This window comes from Cibotium barometz, chromosome 3 (genome assembly GCF_041138505.1).
Source record: "Cibotium barometz isolate CiBa-2024 chromosome 3, ASM4113850v1, whole genome shotgun sequence".
NCBI classification, from domain to species: Eukaryota; Viridiplantae; Streptophyta; class Polypodiopsida; order Cyatheales; family Cibotiaceae; genus Cibotium; species Cibotium barometz.
The window spans coordinates 67,471,200-67,489,164 of record NC_141048.1 but is presented as its reverse complement, the minus strand read 5'-3'; the positions used below and the strand labels follow the sequence as shown (position 1 = coordinate 67,489,164).

Below are 17,965 nucleotides of genomic sequence, written 5' to 3'. Positions count from 1 at the left end.
AGGTGTGAGTATTATCACCAAGAAATGTTGGGAAAACTGGGGAAAATCAGAGTTAGAAAGAGCGGACCTAATCGTTAAGATCAAATGGAACATCCTCAAAGCTAATTGGGTTATTGAAAAACGTTAAGCTTAAGGTATTTTTGTTTTGTTACCATCATGCATTTGTTGTCATGGACTTTCTGCGCTAACCAGATTCATATGATATTATCTTAGGTAGACCCTTCATGAGGGAAGCTAAGGTGGTGCACAATTGGGCATTAGACCAAGTGTATGTACGAAAGGATTCGCAAATTCTAAAGATTGATCTCCATACATGGAAGGCACACCCCATGGAAGGGAAATTGTTTGGGGATGATTTGGTCACAACTAAATGAACCACATCCTTATAAGTCTACCAACCAGTTATTAAAGAACATTCATGGAAAGAGGAAGAGAACGAGATGTATGCATCACTTCCACCTCCAAACTTTAGTGAAAATTGGATGCATGTACTTGCCACCTCCGAACTTTAGTGAAAATTGGATGCATGTACTTGCCACCATCGATGTGTTACCTCCTAGAGGAACATAGTATGTTGAATCAAGAACGATTCCCACTACAGTGTGCATAGTGGATGTGAAACTCATGGAAGAGGAAGCTGAGGATGAAGTCTCAAGCACAGAAGTTCCTAGACCGCATGGTCGCACAACAGCACCCAACACCTCAAGAAGTGGCGAAAACAAAAGAGGTGATTTTCTCAATGCAATGCCCTGTTACGAAGTAAGCCCATGAACGCCCAATGGCTACGATATCTCAAAGTCACTTAGGTGCACGATGAGTTCTCTAAGAACTAGGGTGAGGAGTTGAGTAAGATCACCTTGGAAGAAAAACGAGAAGGGAAAACTACTCTTCAAGAGCTTGATCCACCTAAATTCACTAAGGTAGGAAGAAGAAAATAAAATAAGGCTTTGGCTGAGGAGCAAGAGGCAAGGAAGGCGATAGCTTGAAAAGAGGACGCAGATGACGACGAGCCAGATCTACACCCAATTTCGGATCATTTCAAAACCTACACCATTGATGAGAGAAAAGTGGCCCAATTGACGACCAAAATAGTGAAATAGGATGGCCAATCCAAGTCTTTCGATGGGCCACCAAAAGTTAAGGAGGTAGACATTGTAGAGCCAGGGGAGGATCCCAAACCTATCTACATTGCTAAAACGACTTGACCGGTTGTGCTGAAGAAGAAGGGCTTATTGCTATCCTAAAAGAGTTCAAGGATTGTTTTATTTGGAAGTATATGGAAATGAAGGGTGTACCACCCAAGGTGGTTCAACAATCATGGAAGGATCAAGACCATCTAGGAAACAACTATATCAGATGAATCCTAAATATGCAGCTATTGTAAAGGAGGAAATTGATAAACTCATGCTACAAATTTCATCTATGAGATTGAGAACACAGATTGGCTATCATCAATTGTGATCATGCTGAAAAAGAATGGGAAGCTAAGAGTTTGTGTTGATCTCAAAAAGGTCAATGCAGCTACCAGGAAGGACCACTATACCCATTACCATATACGGAGCATGTATTAGAATGGGTAGCAGGTGAGGAAGCCTACAGCTTCTTAGATGGGTTTTCAGGCTACAATCAGGTGTCCATTGCTCCTCCAGAAGACCAACAAAAGATGGCTTTTAACACAATGTGGGGGACCTATGCTTTTATAAGGTTATGCCTTTTGGCCTCACTAATGCCCTTGCAACTTTCCAACGATTGATGTGCGTGGCCTTCAAGGACTACTTGCAAAAGTGGCTTGACGTATTCATTGAAGATCTTTGTGCACACTCACAATGGACTGAACATATGGCTTGCTTAAAGAAGGTGTTTGAGAGATGTTGATTATATCGCATATCCTTAAATCCTTTAAAATGTCAATTTTGGGTCAAGCACAGTGTTATACTAGGGCACATTGTGTCAAAAAAATGGTATTTCCACTCATGAGAGCAAGATGAAGTTAATCTTGGAATTACCACTGCTAACAAACTACAAGGGTGTGCAACGGTTTATGGGACATGCTGGCTATTATATCGAAGATTCATCATATTCTATGCTGAAATTGCCAAGCCATTGTATAGACTACTCATCATCTTTGAATGGATTGAAGAATGCCAAAAGCATACGATCAGTTGAAGCAAGCACTAGCTAGTGCACCAATTTTGAGACCACCCAACTGGGACCTCATATTCCATGTGCACATTGATGCATTGAATTTTTCTATAGGATGCATATTGGCGCAACCTGGGGAATTCAAATTGGATAACCAGGTTTGCTTTGCCAGTCAACAAATGATGCAGAAATAAACTACACCACAACTAAGCGTGAAGGGTTGGCCATGGTATATGTTGTCAAGAAATACAAACATTACTTATTGGCCAACAAGTTTGTATTTTTTGTGGATCATCAGGCCTTATTATATATGGTAAACAAGCCATGCAGTATGGGGAGGATCACACATGATGGTTGCTTTTACTCCTGGAGTTCGACTTTACGGTCATGGTGGCGGTGAGAAAGGGTACACAACATCTTTTGAGAGACCATATGTCAAGAATTCTAAACGAAGAACCTGTAACAACTGGCTTTGACGATGACCTTCCAGATGCATGTCTTTTCAAGATTGATATGGTGCCTGAGTGGAGCGAGGAAATATCCGAGTACCTAGCTCATGGTTTTCCACAAGGTTGGCCCTTGAACAAGGATAAGATGTGTCGGCTTATTAAGCTGGCCGTGCCATATCAATTGATTATGGGAGAACTATATAAGCTAGGCAAAGACGATATCCTCAAAAGACATGTGTGAGAAGATGAGTTTGTCATGCTATTAGAAGAAGCACACTCGGGAATAGTCGGAGGACATTTTGCTAGAGAAGTTACAGCTCGCAAGGTGCTTCAAGCAGGACTACGATGGCCTACGTTATTCGGAGACACCATAGAATTTTAAAAAGATGCAAAGAATGTCAACGATTTACTATTCCACAACAGAAAGACGGGATGCCACTTACCCCTATAATTGTGAGACAACCTTTTGAGAAATGGGGTATTGATTTTATTGGACCCATTAATCCAGCAGCACATCTGTCACACAAGACCGTTATGTGATCATGGCCATGGATTATTTCACCAAGTGGGCAGAGGTGAGTCACACAAGACCGTTATGTGATCATGGCCATGGATTATTTCACCAAGTGGGCAGAGGTGAGAGTCTCTAAAAAAGTTGATGCTCGAACTATGGCCAAGTTCTTGTATGAACAAATCATTTCTAGATTTGGCTACCCACTAGAATTAGTCAGTGATGACAAGGGTTCACATTTCATCAATGAGGTGATCGAACAATTACTCATGGGATTCCTTGTAGTCCATCAAAAATCATCACCCTATTATCCACAAGAAAATGGCCAAGCTGAGAGCACTAACAAGATTCTATGTGCTATCTTGACCAAGACCTTAGAGGCCACTAGGGCGGATTAGGAGCACAAGATAATTGCAAGTAAGGTAGTGACCGGATACACTCCCTTGCATCTAACTTATGGCATAAATGCGGTAATACCTATGGAATTCCTAGTTCCAAGTCTGCTTATTGCGGTACAAGAAAGGCTCACAAAAAATACATCAGCCGAGAGGTTGATTGACTTAGAGAAACTTGATGAAACTTGGCTGATTGCATCGCATGGGCTTATGGTTGAGAAACTACAAAGAAAAGATAGGTTTGACCACATAAAGTACTAGAAAAGGGGGACCTTGTCCTCATGTATGGTGTTGGAAGCACCAAGAAAAAGAATTTCAAGTATCGAGGGTTAGGACCTTTTAGAGTGTCCGAGATCACCCCGGGTCAGTCAGAATCAAGACCATCGATGGGGTAGAAATGGAGAGGTATATCAACGGAAGTAAGCTGAAAAAATATTACAGACCCCTAACCCAAGAAATGCACACACAAGAGCATGTTTTTAAACAAAAGAAAGAGCTAGTAAAAGAAAAAATCAGAAAAGCTCAAGTAAAAGCCAAGGCAAGGGAAGCCAAAACAAAACAAAGACTCCAAGGGAGAGAACGCTATACGTAAACATGGCTTCACTCATTTTGCTTGAAGAGGATGACTTGGACATTGAATCTGCACACCTCAGTGTGCATGTCTACCAAGGGTAATCGAACAAACAGCATTGCATATGATTGATACAGAATCAAGTCATAACTTAATTTCCTATGAAACTTGGGTAGCTCTAAACAAACCCACCCTAGAGGCAACTAATGCCCAAGTTTGCAGTGTGAATCTGTTTGTTACGCAAACCATGGGGTTTTTTTATGTTAACATCTCCATCAAATATAATCCCTTGGTTGGGAAGGTATTTATTGTGCCTGCAGGAACAATGGAAGAGGAGATGATTCTAGGAAGATCCTGGATTTTCGCCACCAACTGTATCATCCAATGGGAGAAATGGAGAGCACAACTCAACGATAGCAATGACACCATGACCATTCCATTATGGAGTCCCTTGAATAGGGGAAAGCAGGCAATTACATGCGACATGGAGCCGCTAGTGTCAAGCAAAGTGGAAGGATTCACAAAATAGGCAACCAACTCTAACCAACATCACCACTCACGGGACCGCATCAAAAGCACTATATGTATCAAGTAAGACAACAATGGTTTCCCAAATCCCAGCTTAAATCTCAAGGATCAACACCTTAGGGGTGTCGGGGCAGAGAAACACAGATACATGCAAGAGCCAAGGAAACCAAACCAGAGAGAGAAAGCAGCAACCCAACCAATCACAAGAGGTGGGTAAGAAAGGACTTACTAGCAACCCAAGGATACTATCAAGGAGCCGCGAAAGTATGGGTACCAAAAGACAACAGAAGATCCAATGCGGTGTTTACTTCCCAAAACAAAAGAAGATAGCCACAAGCATAAGCAGAATCAGAGCCCAGATAGATCAAGTGTCAAGGCTGCACCAAAATTGGGTTGTTGGTTTTCTTCCTCCAACCCAAACATAGCCAAGTTCTGGACAAAGGTATCACTGAAGTGAGCCCACATCCACACCAAACACAACAAGTTCACCAAGACTCGGTAAATGTACTCCTCCACTGGATGGAAGGAAAACTAAGAAGTTGTCACTCAGAACTAAAGTGTCTACAACTACACATACCCACAAGCTCCAAAGTACCAACTTGGTTCCCATGGAAATAAGAAATAGGGAAGGTGACAATGAGTACCTAGATAGAAAGCAAATAACTTCAATTTTCAAGAGGTACAAGGTAAAGGGCAGAGAATTTCACGCCATGAAACAAGTTCATATGCTTCATGTGCTCAGTTCTTCCCCCTTCAATGCATTTTTTGGCCTTGGAATGTTTGAGGATATAGGACTACTTAGGGTATCCCCATTTGCATACATAAGGGAAATTGAAAGTTTCACGATGTGAAAACCTAACCTGCACTTTCATGATGTGAAAGGCTTCACAATGCTTCACATCCTAAAAGCTATGGGATTTCATGCCGTGAAACGGTCAAAAAGATATAGAGAATTGTAGGTTGCCATGTGGCAATTAAGAGGGCCATTGAGCCAACAGTTGGGGCATAAATACGATTCCCTTTCCTATTTCGTGCATTTCGCTCCTCACTCTATCCTCCAAAGATCTTCCTCTACACGTGCTATTGTCGATTAAGTCCATCAATTGCACTCCTTCAGCCCAGCATTTTGCCGCCTCGACTTCCTAAGTAGGAGCTCATACGCTTCCGAAGTCTATCATCTATTTCCGGCTTGAAATAATATTAATTGTTCTTCTAATTCTTGCATGTGATTCTTTTCATATTCTTTTTTATCTTTTATATCTGACCTTGCATTGCACCTATCATGCACATAATCCTTGATTTCACAAATCAATATGGTATAAGAGATTTCACGACTTGAAATAGCAGTCTGCTATTTCATAGCGTGAAATCCAAATCCTACAAATTCACAAAAAAAACCAATTTCATGAAAAAAACAATCCGCCTAATTTTAGGGCACGCTAAAATTACATAGATCCTACTAACCAACAAACAACACTTTCACGCCAAAAACTATATTCTGCTACTTCACGTTTGCATAACTTTCATGTTGTGAACACATCTCTCCTACTTCACATGCATAACTTTCACGTCGTGAACTGCATTTTACTAGTTCATGGATTAACACTTTCATGCCAACTAACAATTTCACGTCGTGAAATGCACTCTGCAATTTCACGTCGTGAAATCCACTCTACTGTTTTACGGTAAAATAATAATTCATGTCGTATAATAATATATATGCTAATTCACCACAACACCACAATGTTGTTGTTGCTCATGGTACTAATAATATATCTGCCTGATGATCTCTTGATACTGTTACAGATGGCTTTAATAGAAGACTCCGACGACCTAGAGTTCGAGTGACCCGACCAACACTCAAGCCAATGCCACCAGGTCACGAGAGGTGAAGAAAAAGAGAGGGCATGCACAAAGCTCACCTATCTCGGCTCTTATGCCAAAGATTTGAAAGGGACCATGTTCCAGGAAGACATCCAGACTTAGGGTAAGATTCTCTTCCAGTACCACATCCCTAGAGTGCCTGAAAATATTGGAAGACACAGATGTATAGTATAAGCTAGAGAAGGTGGGATTGCCCAAGAATTTCAACCAACAACTATGTGATGAATACCTCAAGTCCTACAACAAGAATACCAAATGTGGGACAATAACAAATCCTGATGGAAGCACATAGTAGGTACATAAGCACACGTCGAAAAGCCAAGGGACCGCAATGAGGCTATCAGTGCCAATACAAAGCAAATGGAGAAGATGCTGGTAAGCCACCAACAAGTTCTCGAGTATGTCCACCACCAGCAACTCAACACCAGCCAAACATTGGCATAGGAACACCTAAAGCTATTCAAGGAGGTTCAAGCTTTAGGTGTTCCTATGCCAATGTACCGCTCACATGATTGCCAAAAGAAGAACCCAACAAAAGATACACAGAGCTAGCAACTACTTAGGAAATACGCGAAGTGGCAATTTCCACACTCCTCAATGAAAAAGATACCAAAATCTAGGAGCTGGAATGAAAGCTCGCCCTCCAGGAACGCCCTCAAAGGAGTGACCAAATCGCCGAGCTACATCAACTCATCGAGTGTGCTTCAGAGATAGGCTCTTTGTCGGTGACTCCTCGGGCCCCTCCTCAAATAACACTCTCTCTTCTTCAATATGAAATTAATCTAACATAAGACCTCACCTCATACATTAAAATACGGAGAGGGACACTGACCCTACATTAGTAATGAAAATATTAAAAGGTGATGTATTTCTTACTAACACAACTGACATCTTCTTTTTCCAATTACACCCTATAGTGCTCAACCTTCGTAGTTGGTGTCAAGTGTTACAACATTCTATCATTCTGGATGACAATGTTGAAAACTCGACATGTTCATGCTAGATGACATGCTATCCAGACCGGCCGACTACGAGGTTGTTGCTTGTAGTAGCTACCAGTGGATAATTAGCCATGGGTGGGTTGAGGTTTATGATACCCATCAATATCTAAATCTATCTTATATCATCCCATAGGTATTATAAAACTATATAACATCTAGAGGCAATGCTCACAAATGTCATCTATGATTTTGAGCGTGAACGTATTGAATATCCAAATATAGCCCCAGAACATATCACAGACCCTCCATGAGCTCATGACAACTATGAAACCCCCCCCAACCTCCACCGAGTTCACGAGAAGGTCAAGAGGAAACTCTAGGATCCTCAACCTCTGTAACTTACCCGTGTTTACATCCATCTCCAGTAAACTACTAAATTCTTATCCTAGTATATCTCCTACTAACAAAACTGAGGCAGACTGTATATTCTCGGATACTCTTTTCCCCCTGTTGATTTTCCCATTAACACTCTCGACCCCGAGGAGTTGCCGGAACTTGCACAGTAAAGACTTTGAAACTCAAATTGCACAATAGAGAAGAATAATGTATTGATGCGTACATATATTAATATAAATATAAGTATATTTATGTGCACACATATATATATCTCGCTGTGTTCTAGTTTGCATATGAAGGTTAAATGATGAACTTGTTGAGGCAAGTTTGTCGTCCTAAAATTGTTCCATCTCATGTCTGCAGGTCGTTCAGGTAATGTTCTAAAATGGCAACGGACACTAATATATCCGTCGGGTTTAAGCAGGAAAACTGATTCAATGGTTTTCGCTAGAGCTAAGGTTTCAGCAGGAAATTAGGGTTTCAAATTCTAGGGCTTTACATGGAGACCTAAACTTCAGAGTTTCAAAAGAGACTGAAGAACTTTTGCCATGGATCAGATACTGCACTGAACATGGTCTGGAAGGCTCTTTATCAACTTTTACAACAGCAGGAGCTTCCAACGTTGCCACACCAGGATTACCAAACGATATGCGTAAGTGCATAACCCTGTATGCACATCTACTCACTTGCATATGTATATGTATAAGTTTTTTTGCACGTATCCATCCATTTATGTGCATACATGTGTGAACATGTGTACATGAGAGAGAGAGAAAGAGAGCACCTGTTTTTCTTTATATGTACGAGTTTCTTGTTGTATCCTATACATATCTTGCAAACGTATGCATGCATTGATCCGCATAAATATTTACCTTTCATGTATGTCTATTTTTAGCATCTGAGCATTCATGTTTAAATGCTATGGCAACATGCTTTTCATACACGTATATACATGCACACATGTTATATGTATGCATTCACACATTGTACACACACACATATGCATGCATGCATGTATGTATGTATGTAAAATAAAACGACTATATGGCTTTGCATCTGAGCATTGAGGTTTTCTAGCAGGTCACTTTGATAATGTTTATGTGGAACATGCTTTTTACAAAGGCAAAAGCGTCATTCGCATGAGACCTAGCAGGCCAGCATTTGTGATCTTGGAGGTGAGAATCTAAGTTAAGCACTCTTAGTTTGTTCAATCTGCATCACAGATTCTACTTATGTACCTTGTGGCTATTTACAGACAGGTGATACCGTACTGAAGCAACAGGGTTGTGTGTTTTTGGAATTTGCTCCTGCCATTGGAACACGGAAATATGATTGGAATAAGAAGCAGGCATGCTAAGTTTAAGAAGCTTTAATTGTGCTCATGCCATTACCCCTGCCTTCCTTTTGCTTGTCATTCAACAGTAACTGATTGAAATTTGTTGCAGATTTTTGCTCTCTCTGTGTCCGAATTGGGAAGCTTAATGGGATTGAGGGCTAATGAAGGCTGCGAATTTTACCATGACCCTCACATGTGTAAAAGGTAGATGCTCTCTCTCTCTCTCTCTCTCTCTCTCTCTCTCTATGTTTGTGTCACACACACACACGCGTGCACATGCTGTGTCACACACACACACACGCACACACACACACGCATGCACACAAGGCAGGCATATGCACACTTACAACAGGAGGGCAGGGAGACATGCATGCAGACACGCTTGCATGTGTGCTTATACATACCAATTTCACGTGCACTTGTTTACACGCATGTGTGCACACCCGTACACACGCACACTTATACACACACAGATTTGTATGCTGAGCATGTTCGTGGATATGAGGAATTGTGCTGATCAAACGCGCTTGCAAATTGCAAACCAATACCGAACTGCTTAAACTAGCTAATTTGGAGCAGGTTATTTAGTTGAAAAGGACTGGAGTCTGGTTCAAGTTGCTGTGACAAGTGGATGGTCGTTTGTGGGTAGCACTTCAAAACTTGCTTGAGAGAGAATCTCTCCAATGCCTTTGTGCCTTTGGAGCTGCTGTCTTCAACCAACTCCTAAGTGACTGCATTGGTACGTGAAGCTGGTTGCATTGGGCGTGGGATGAACATCCTGCTACTTCTGTCTAGTCTTTGCTAGGAATCAATTCAATTTGGATTAACATGTGTTACTTGTGTTTAGGGGATCTTGGAGAGGGTTTGTCTAGACAAAGCTTTGACGCTAGTAGTTCTGCAACAACAGAGACATTGGCACCGACTATGACCGTGTACCTTCTCTATCTAGTCATGGCTGCCCCGAGACTCAATGCCTATATAGACGCACTATGAGCCCGTCTGTACACAGATTTGCCAACCACACTCTTTGCATTTCTAGCAACCATCTGAGCTCCCTCTGCGGTAATGCAATGGTGTGGAACATAGTCATCATTCTATCTTTGCTTAGGGCAATATACTATGCTTCTCTATCATTGTCTTCTATTGTGCTTAAGCTATGTTTTTTGGAAAATAGAACGCAAAGCAACCCTAGCACGAGAGATGGAGCTCCCCCTCGTGGTAACCTATCGCCCTCCCCCGTCCTCCTCCTACACAGCCTGCCCGCCCCTTGCTTCTTGCCTTCCTCCCCATTGCCCTCCTTCCGCATGTCCGCCCACCTTCTCCTGGGCCCTAGCCTACCACCCAACCTCCTTGCCTTCTGCCCGCCTTTGCACCCTTGTTGCCTTTGCCCTGGGGCCCGCTCTTACCTTTCGCACTCTGCTTGGCCTACCTGCCTTCCGCCCTCTTCCACTTGCTCTCCTTTGCCCCCCCCCCCCCCCCCCCCCCCCCACCAAAAAAGAAAAAAAAGAAAAAGCCTTCCTTGCCTGCTGTCTCCACATCTCTCCCCTGTCCGTTGTCCTTCTCTCCCCCGCCTGTTACCTCTATCCGCCTCTTCGTCATTCCCCTGTCTCTTTCTCCTGCGCCCGTTCCTCTCCTATCCCTTCCTCTGGCGGTTACTGTGTTTAGATTATTGTTCTTTCAGCTTACTCTGCTTCACCCTCTCTAGAGGACTCCATGGCAACCGCTCCATCATCCCCGACCAAGGCCACCGTCACTTGTCTATTATCTAAAGCGGACCTCCAGCTCTTGGCTTCGAGAGTTGCCTCCCTTGAGGCCTCTTCCCTAGTTTGCAAGATTGTTGGGAGCTGCCCCGTGTGCGGATAGATTGGAGATTTGCTCCAGGCAGCGCTCATTGGTGAGCTGGGCACAATCACTGATATTCATTTTCTTGGGCTTGGCTACTCTTAGGTGGAGTTTGACTCACTGATAGTGGCAGATTGGGTGATGCACCAAAGCCCCATCATGATACATAGCGCTTAGGCATTTTTCGCTAGATGGCACCATGGCTTCGACCCAATATCTGACCCCTTGCAAGTGTCACCTGCTTCCAGTTACAGTTTGCTTCCCTGGCGTTAGGAAGGAGTATCACCCTCTCCTCCATTCAATTGGATAGATGTTTGGGCATGTTCTTGAGTACCCTAGACTACCGCTTCCTCAGTGGTAGCCAGGGCAGCAGGGATTCCAGCCATCAGAGTTTGAATAGCCTCTCCGGAGGCTCTCTCGTAGGTTATCGCACTCCCCAACCTACGGGATGGCCCATTGTTGCTGTAGGTGGAGTATTCAAGACTCCTCGGCCAATGTTTTGTGGCACCGTGCTAGTGTCTACTTGTGCTGCTAGGCCCGATGAGGACGCCCTCTTGACCCTCTCCCGACCCAGACTTAGGCTCACCTGGTGGGGGCTGAGGACACAGGAGCTCAACACCACTCCCCCCTTCTTTGGGAGAGAGGGCAATTGGCCAGCCTGACTTCGAGGCGCAGGGGGAGGTTACTGGCTGGTGGTAGCTAACGTGTCAAGCTCGCAGATGCCATCGCCATACCCTGAAGGTGCGGTGCCAACCAGAGCATCTAGCAGGTGGGCCCTTGAGGCAACGGCGCCTACTGGTAACCATTATGAGCATGTCATCCCTGGATCCTGAGGTTAGTGGCGTCCAGGAGGTGCCAGTTGTTGCAGATTCCTTGTCTTCAGTTCTTAAGGTTTCGATGTCAGGTGGTCCCCCACCCCCTTCTCCCCCCCCCTCTTCCTCCGATCCTTGAGTTTCCCTCATTCCTTCCGTTGTGATTCCTCCCCCCCTCGCCTCCTGCCCACCCCGTCCCTCCCTACCATGTCCCCCCCTGTTTCTTTGCCTTCTCTCTCCCCTCCCTTCCCCCCCTTCCCCCCTCCATTCTCTCCGTCTTCAGGCTCCTCCTATCCCTCCTGATGCTAGCAGTCCGGCTTTGCTTGCTGTTTGGTTCACCTGTTCTCCCACTCCGTTGGGGATAACGATTATAGGATCCTTTGTGGCTGCCCTTTCTCTAGATCGGAGATGGTGGATTCCATTTGTGTGCGTGATTTTTCGTCACTTTGGAGCAGCCACTTTAGACACTGGCACGGTAATCTTTTCGTTCCCGCTTGGTGTTGCCCTGGGCAACGAGTGGGACTATGTGTCGGCTTCCTCCACCATTCACTCTCAGGCAGTCACTATTTCTTGCCATGCATAGTCATGCGGATTATATTTTCGAACATTCATGGAATGGATGGCTCTCGCTTACATGACAAGAGAGGGGTTCTTCTTTAGGAGGTTTAGAGAGTTTGTGTCGGGGGATATTTTGCTTTTGTAGGAGCACCATTTGTCGGCAGGATGTACTTGGAGACAAAGATCATTGATGTTAATGTTGCATGGATTTGTGTTCGGGTGATAGTTTTTCATTTTTAGTCATCATGAGGCTGCAATTCAAGCATTAGCATGGGCACACCAGCGACGCGTGTGGACCCGGAACAAGTAAATTGTCTTTTAACTTTTAAATTTTGATTGATTGCTTATAGTATGTAACCCGTGGCATTTGAGTCATGGGTATTGAACGTTTGAGTGATTCCATTTCATGAAACATATTTATGCTTTTGTTTACTGATAGCTCTCATTTTGGTAATTGTGTTGTTCAGAAATGAATTGTTTTTCAAATTTTAAGTTTGCAGTTTTTCATTCATTTTTTTGTATATATATACACTATATAGTATATTTTTTATGTTTGTACGTACCTTATGTATTTAGCGTACCTCAAAATCTCAACCCGTACGTGAATGCATACCTTACATACCTGATTCGTACCGTACCTTACGTACCTTTCCACCTTGTCGCCTTGTCAACACCAGAACTGTCGCCGACGTGCCCAGCCTGCCTGTTCAAACCTGTCCAGCCCAAGCGTTGCTTGCTGGCCAGCCTGGCTGCGCACTTTGCTGCCCAAACAACTATGTGTAACTGCTGCCCATGTTGCTGATCACTCTGTTGCCTGCACTTCTGGGTTGCTGAGCGCCTTGTGCCTGCATGAAGCAAGTGTAGAACAGGACCCAGGTGTGTCTTGCATTGATGCATGAGGCTTTCTTAAATAGGGCCCATAGCGTTACAATGAAGAGTTACCCAAAATGACATTCCGTAAAAGGGTGTCACACTTGATGTATAGATATGTCTGTTTAGGTAATCCTATGAGGGATTGTAACCTTTTGATAGTAATTTGAGGAATAATTAAGGAAGTAATTAGGTGTTGAGTCACAAATCGTGATATCCAACTCTAACAATGCAGCAATAGAAGCCCTGATGACCTTGACCCCAAATTTTTCAAGGCAGATTAGGTAGCACACCAATGTGAGCTCTAATCTACAAAGAGACAAGGTCAATGAGTGCTCACTTGAGGTATAGTTATGGGGAATGGGGAAACCAAAACATGAGCAACATTTTGTAGGAAGAAAAAGTCGGGAAACACCGCATTAGCAAGGGAGGAAACAAGCTGAGGAGAGGAGAAAATGAGAGGGAGAAGGGATTTGTGAGGCACTGGAAGAGGGAAGAGATTTGTGAGGAGCTAGAAGAGGGACAAGAGAAGATAGGTGGTTGGTGAGCCACGACTTGAAATTGGGGGTTCATAAGGGGAATGCCAATTCAACTAGTGTTTCTCACCAATTCTACTTCGGCAATGTGATTCTGACTCCTTTTCATGTACTTAATTCAAAATAAACTTGGTCAGACATTATAAATCTCTTTCTCTTGAGTCACATTGACACTAGTGGTCTGTGCAATGGCTTAAGTGGCTGTCAACCTCTCATGATGGAAGGCTGCTGACCTGCCTTGCATTGGCCCAATTTGTTTGCCATTTGGCTGCTGCTTGAATCTTGATGTCTACATGTATGGGCACAAAATCCTGGCATTTAATGTTTTTTCCCCAGCTAGACTTGAGAAATCATGCTTTTCTGCATGAGCTAGTTGTAATCCTGGCATGCAGTATTAATGTGGTTGTTTTTGATTGAGAAATTGGGGTTATACCTTCAATGACTGTCTTTTTTTGTAGTTGGTTGCATTTTTTATGTTTGCGCGGACCTTCTACCAACTAAACTTTCAAGTTGTGGGTCCTCCTTAGTGATGCTGGTAAAGTGAGGAAAACACTGAAGGTGGAACCGAAACCGGATGGGTCCGGCTATTTCTTCCACTTCAGTATGTCTCTTCTCACCATAGGTTGTAAGCTCCTATCTTTATGTGAGGTGTGCATCTTAAGAGGTGCCAGTTGGCAGTTGTGTGTTTGACTCTGGTAGTTTTACTCCATTGCAGGTATTGTGGATAAAATCAACGATGTAAATGAGCAGATTTCTGTTTTGGTGTTGAAAGCAGAGTTCATGATCATGAAATCAGCTTTCAATGTTGGTGAATGTGGCCTTCGTTCTCCACACTGTTTATTTTAAAGGCTGCAAATCCTTTGATAGCTGAGTAGTCTACAAGGTGTAGGACCTGTTTTTTGTTTTTGAATGTGTGTGTGTATGTAGGTCTAATCTCCTTGCTTTTGCGCACAGTATATCATACCACACTTGATGGGCTGGCATACTTACTGCAACCCTTTCTCATTTAAGAAAAGGTATGGATGCTCGGGGTGAAAGCTCCCTCAAAGGTGGCCTGAACATTGAGGCATTAAAGTGACAGATTCTTATTTTTGTTTAAATCTCACATCAGCACACCGTCTGCCCTTTTTTGGCTCGAACAGAGCTTGATGCCTACAGTGATTGCAAAGGCATTATTGGTGTCCTCTTGTCACTCGCAAAGCTGCCAGCATAGCACATTTTCGGTGCTATTTTACAGTGACGACAATTTTGAAAGAGTCACATGAATTTCTGGACTCCTGCTTGTAAAACTTCCAATTTATTAGTTTGTATCATTTAGGTACTCGGCCTCAAATCTCTTTGGGATACCTCAGGGCATGCACAATGTTTGCTTTTTACTGTGTTTTTGGTTTTCTCCAAATGTGGTAATCGGCATTGAGCTGTGTAATCTCTGGGTTAATTTTCTAATGAAAGGAACTCATGGTAAATGTCTACATGTATCTAAATAAGTATATATTTATGTCTTATGCGTCGTAAAAGTTTGCCACGCATTATCTTGTAACATGTCTTGTAGAGTGTGACCCTTTGAACTTGACCACGAAGAGCACATTGTAACCCCCTAGCGCAGACCAGTGGGACCAAGGTCAGACTAAGAAGCCGCGGGCTAGGGACCTAAGTGTGCCAATGTCAGAAGGCTAAGAAATGCATATCTTTTGTTGCAAATCAGTACATTAATTTCACTTACCTTGTCGCTCATTCTTGAAGAAACTAGCAATTGGCAGGCAAGGCTTGCAATTTTCAGTGTGTGCTTAGTGAGATTGTATAGACAAGGATGGAAAATAAGATGACCAAGCCATTTTGAGTGTGTTACTATTGTAAACGTAAGAGAGTGATCATAGTCACAAGAAACGTTTCGAGGTTTTTTTGTTTCAAGGTTTTTTGGGTTTTGTTTCGAAAGGTTTCATCCCTCGGCTAAGAAACCGCGAGGTTTCGAAAAATCAATAATTTCATAAAGTATTAAATACTTAAAGAACTTATAGTAGCCATCTAAAAACAGTGTAATGATGAAAAAATGGTCTCTTCCTCACACATCTCAGGGAACCATCCTTCTTTTGGTGAGGCATTATGGCAATTTGGTTTATTAGATGCCACAAGTGGTTTAATCAAGGACTCTTAGGAAATTGAAGAAGAGAAGATAGAAATTGGGAAATAGTTTAGACATTGAAAGAAGAAAAAGGGGAAGGAAGAGAGGAGGAGAAGAGAAAAGGAAAAAAAGAGCAAGGGAGAAGAGAGAAGAGAAAGGTAGAAGAGAAGAATGAAGGAAGGAGGAGTAGAGGTGAAAGAAATAGAAGATGGAAAAGGGAAGGAGGGAGGCAGGAGAAGAATAGGGAAGGAAGGTCATGAGGAGGATATGGAAGAAAAATAAAAATTTTATAATCCTAAAAAAATCAGGGAAAAAAAACAAAATTTGGACAAAACTGTCGCATTGGAGAGGTTTATAGGTTTCAAAAGTTCGAAACAGGTTTTTTTTTGTTACTATGGGTGTGATTGTAGACATAGCCAAGCAATGCATTTCTTTTGTTGTGATCAATAAAATGGGACCAACGTTGTCAAAAAGTAATGGAATAGTACTCCAATTTCTTTCACCTCATTACTCATTCTAGAAGAAACTAGTGAATGGCAAGCAACGCTTGTAGCCTTGAGTGTTGTTCAATTCTTGATGTCTTGAGACACCATATCGAGAAGAAAGGCCAAGCACACTAACTATGCTACCATCTTAAGTGTGCTATTTTTGTAAAAATTAAGGGTGTCATTGTAGACACTCTCAAGTGGGGTGCCTTCCATTTTATGAGCAATGAATTTCTAATCGATAAGATAGTGAACCGATTGGCCACACCTCCACGATCAAGTGGGGTGCGAGTTGCAAATCATAATTATAAACACTCCTCTCCCTTCCCTTCCTCTCTCTCTACACACTCAAGTGGGGTGCCTCCATCTTGTGAGCAATGTACTTAGGCTGCAAATTGAAGAAATTACATAAAAGTCATTTTAGCTAGCGAATGGTAGGCAAGGCTTGCAATCCCTAGTGTGTTGCCCAATCTTGATTGTCTTGCCCTCAAAATTGGGATGGAAAAGAGCAATGGAGAAGAAGACTGACCAAGTCAAGTGAGGGTGTTATTGTAAACGCAACTTCTAGCTATGAAGGTGAGTACAAGGCAGTGTTTACAGCTATAGTTGAGTGTGTTTGGCTCAGATGTCTTATTGTTGATTTGGTATTGCTGAGCCTTTAGCCACTACCATTGGTACTAATAGTTAGAGCGCTGTGGCAATTGCGAGAAATTATGCTTGTATAAAGCACATTGAGGTGCATTATCATTATGTCACGGAGAGATGCTCTGTAGGGAAAATAATCTTGGCTTATGTGTCATCATGACATTGCAGATTTATTCACAAAGGCTCTCTCACAAGAGAAGTTTGAAGCTTTTCGCAGAGCTTTGAACTTATTTCTCTTTGGGGATTAGTGTGGGTTTCCTCTCATAGTCCAAAGAGCTTGGCACATCTTTGTACTTTTAGTGCTAGCTCACCCCTTGTTCACATAATCACTCCTAAGGAAGATTTTTAGCCATATTTGGTAGTGATGTGTGTGAACACACTGGGCACTTTTTTCCTCTTTAGGAGGTTTTTTCTCATGTGTTAGTATACATCCATCTTGGGGTATACTTATCAACTTTGTACAGCACACATTCATTATCTATCTATCATCTCATTGTGTGCTCCCTTGAGCTTCTCCACTGTGTGTGTGTGCGCGCGCGCGTGCATTCTCGCAACATGTTTCTAACAATCCAGGTGTGAACAAGCATCTTAGGGTTAGCTAGTATATAAGAAACCTCAACCAGTGTTTAGGGTTGTTGCTTATTTATACTTTTTCTTTGTACTTGTAGAGAGCTTCATCTCTCTCATTTGAGCTTGCCTATCTCTCGCACTCTACACCTCTATTTTCTTGTATTTGAGCATTGTGTATGTGTCAGTCCAGTTCCAGTCTATGAGCTAGCAATGGTATTAGAGCAAAGCTTTTCATAGCTTGTTTTTTTGGTTTAATCTTCACTATGTTCTTGCTTCTAAACTTTCCATAGCTTGGATTTTTGGTTTCCAAAATAGGTGGTTGCAGAGCAGCTCTTAGTGTAGACAGAGCCTTCTTCTTGGTGGTGGAGTATC

The 17,965-nt window shown here is 42.7% G+C and overlaps 1 protein-coding gene across 7 annotated transcripts; it reads left to right on the top strand.

The window, feature by feature from the left end:
• Positions 1–8,078: 8,078 nt before the first annotated feature.
• On the top strand, positions 8,079–15,237 carry LOC147640443 (single-stranded DNA-binding protein WHY1, chloroplastic-like). Of its 7 annotated transcripts, none has more exons than XM_086780546.1 (9): positions 8,079–8,189; positions 8,375–8,469; positions 8,895–8,992; positions 9,073–9,165; positions 9,263–9,357; positions 14,299–14,372; positions 14,487–14,575; positions 14,726–14,787; positions 14,914–15,237. In XM_086780546.1, the coding sequence occupies exons 1-9, from the start codon at positions 8,122–8,124 to the stop codon at positions 14,918–14,920; spliced, it is 681 nt and encodes a 226-aa protein (XP_086636672.1). In that variant the 5' UTR covers positions 8,079–8,121; the 3' UTR covers positions 14,921–15,237. The 7 variants fall into 7 exon arrangements, with proteins under 7 accessions (XP_086636672.1, XP_086636662.1, XP_086636669.1 ...); XM_086780536.1 differs by having other exon boundaries at positions 14,299–14,393; XM_086780554.1 differs by having other exon boundaries at positions 8,111–8,189; positions 8,898–8,992.
• Positions 15,238–17,965: the final 2,728 nt, after the last annotated feature.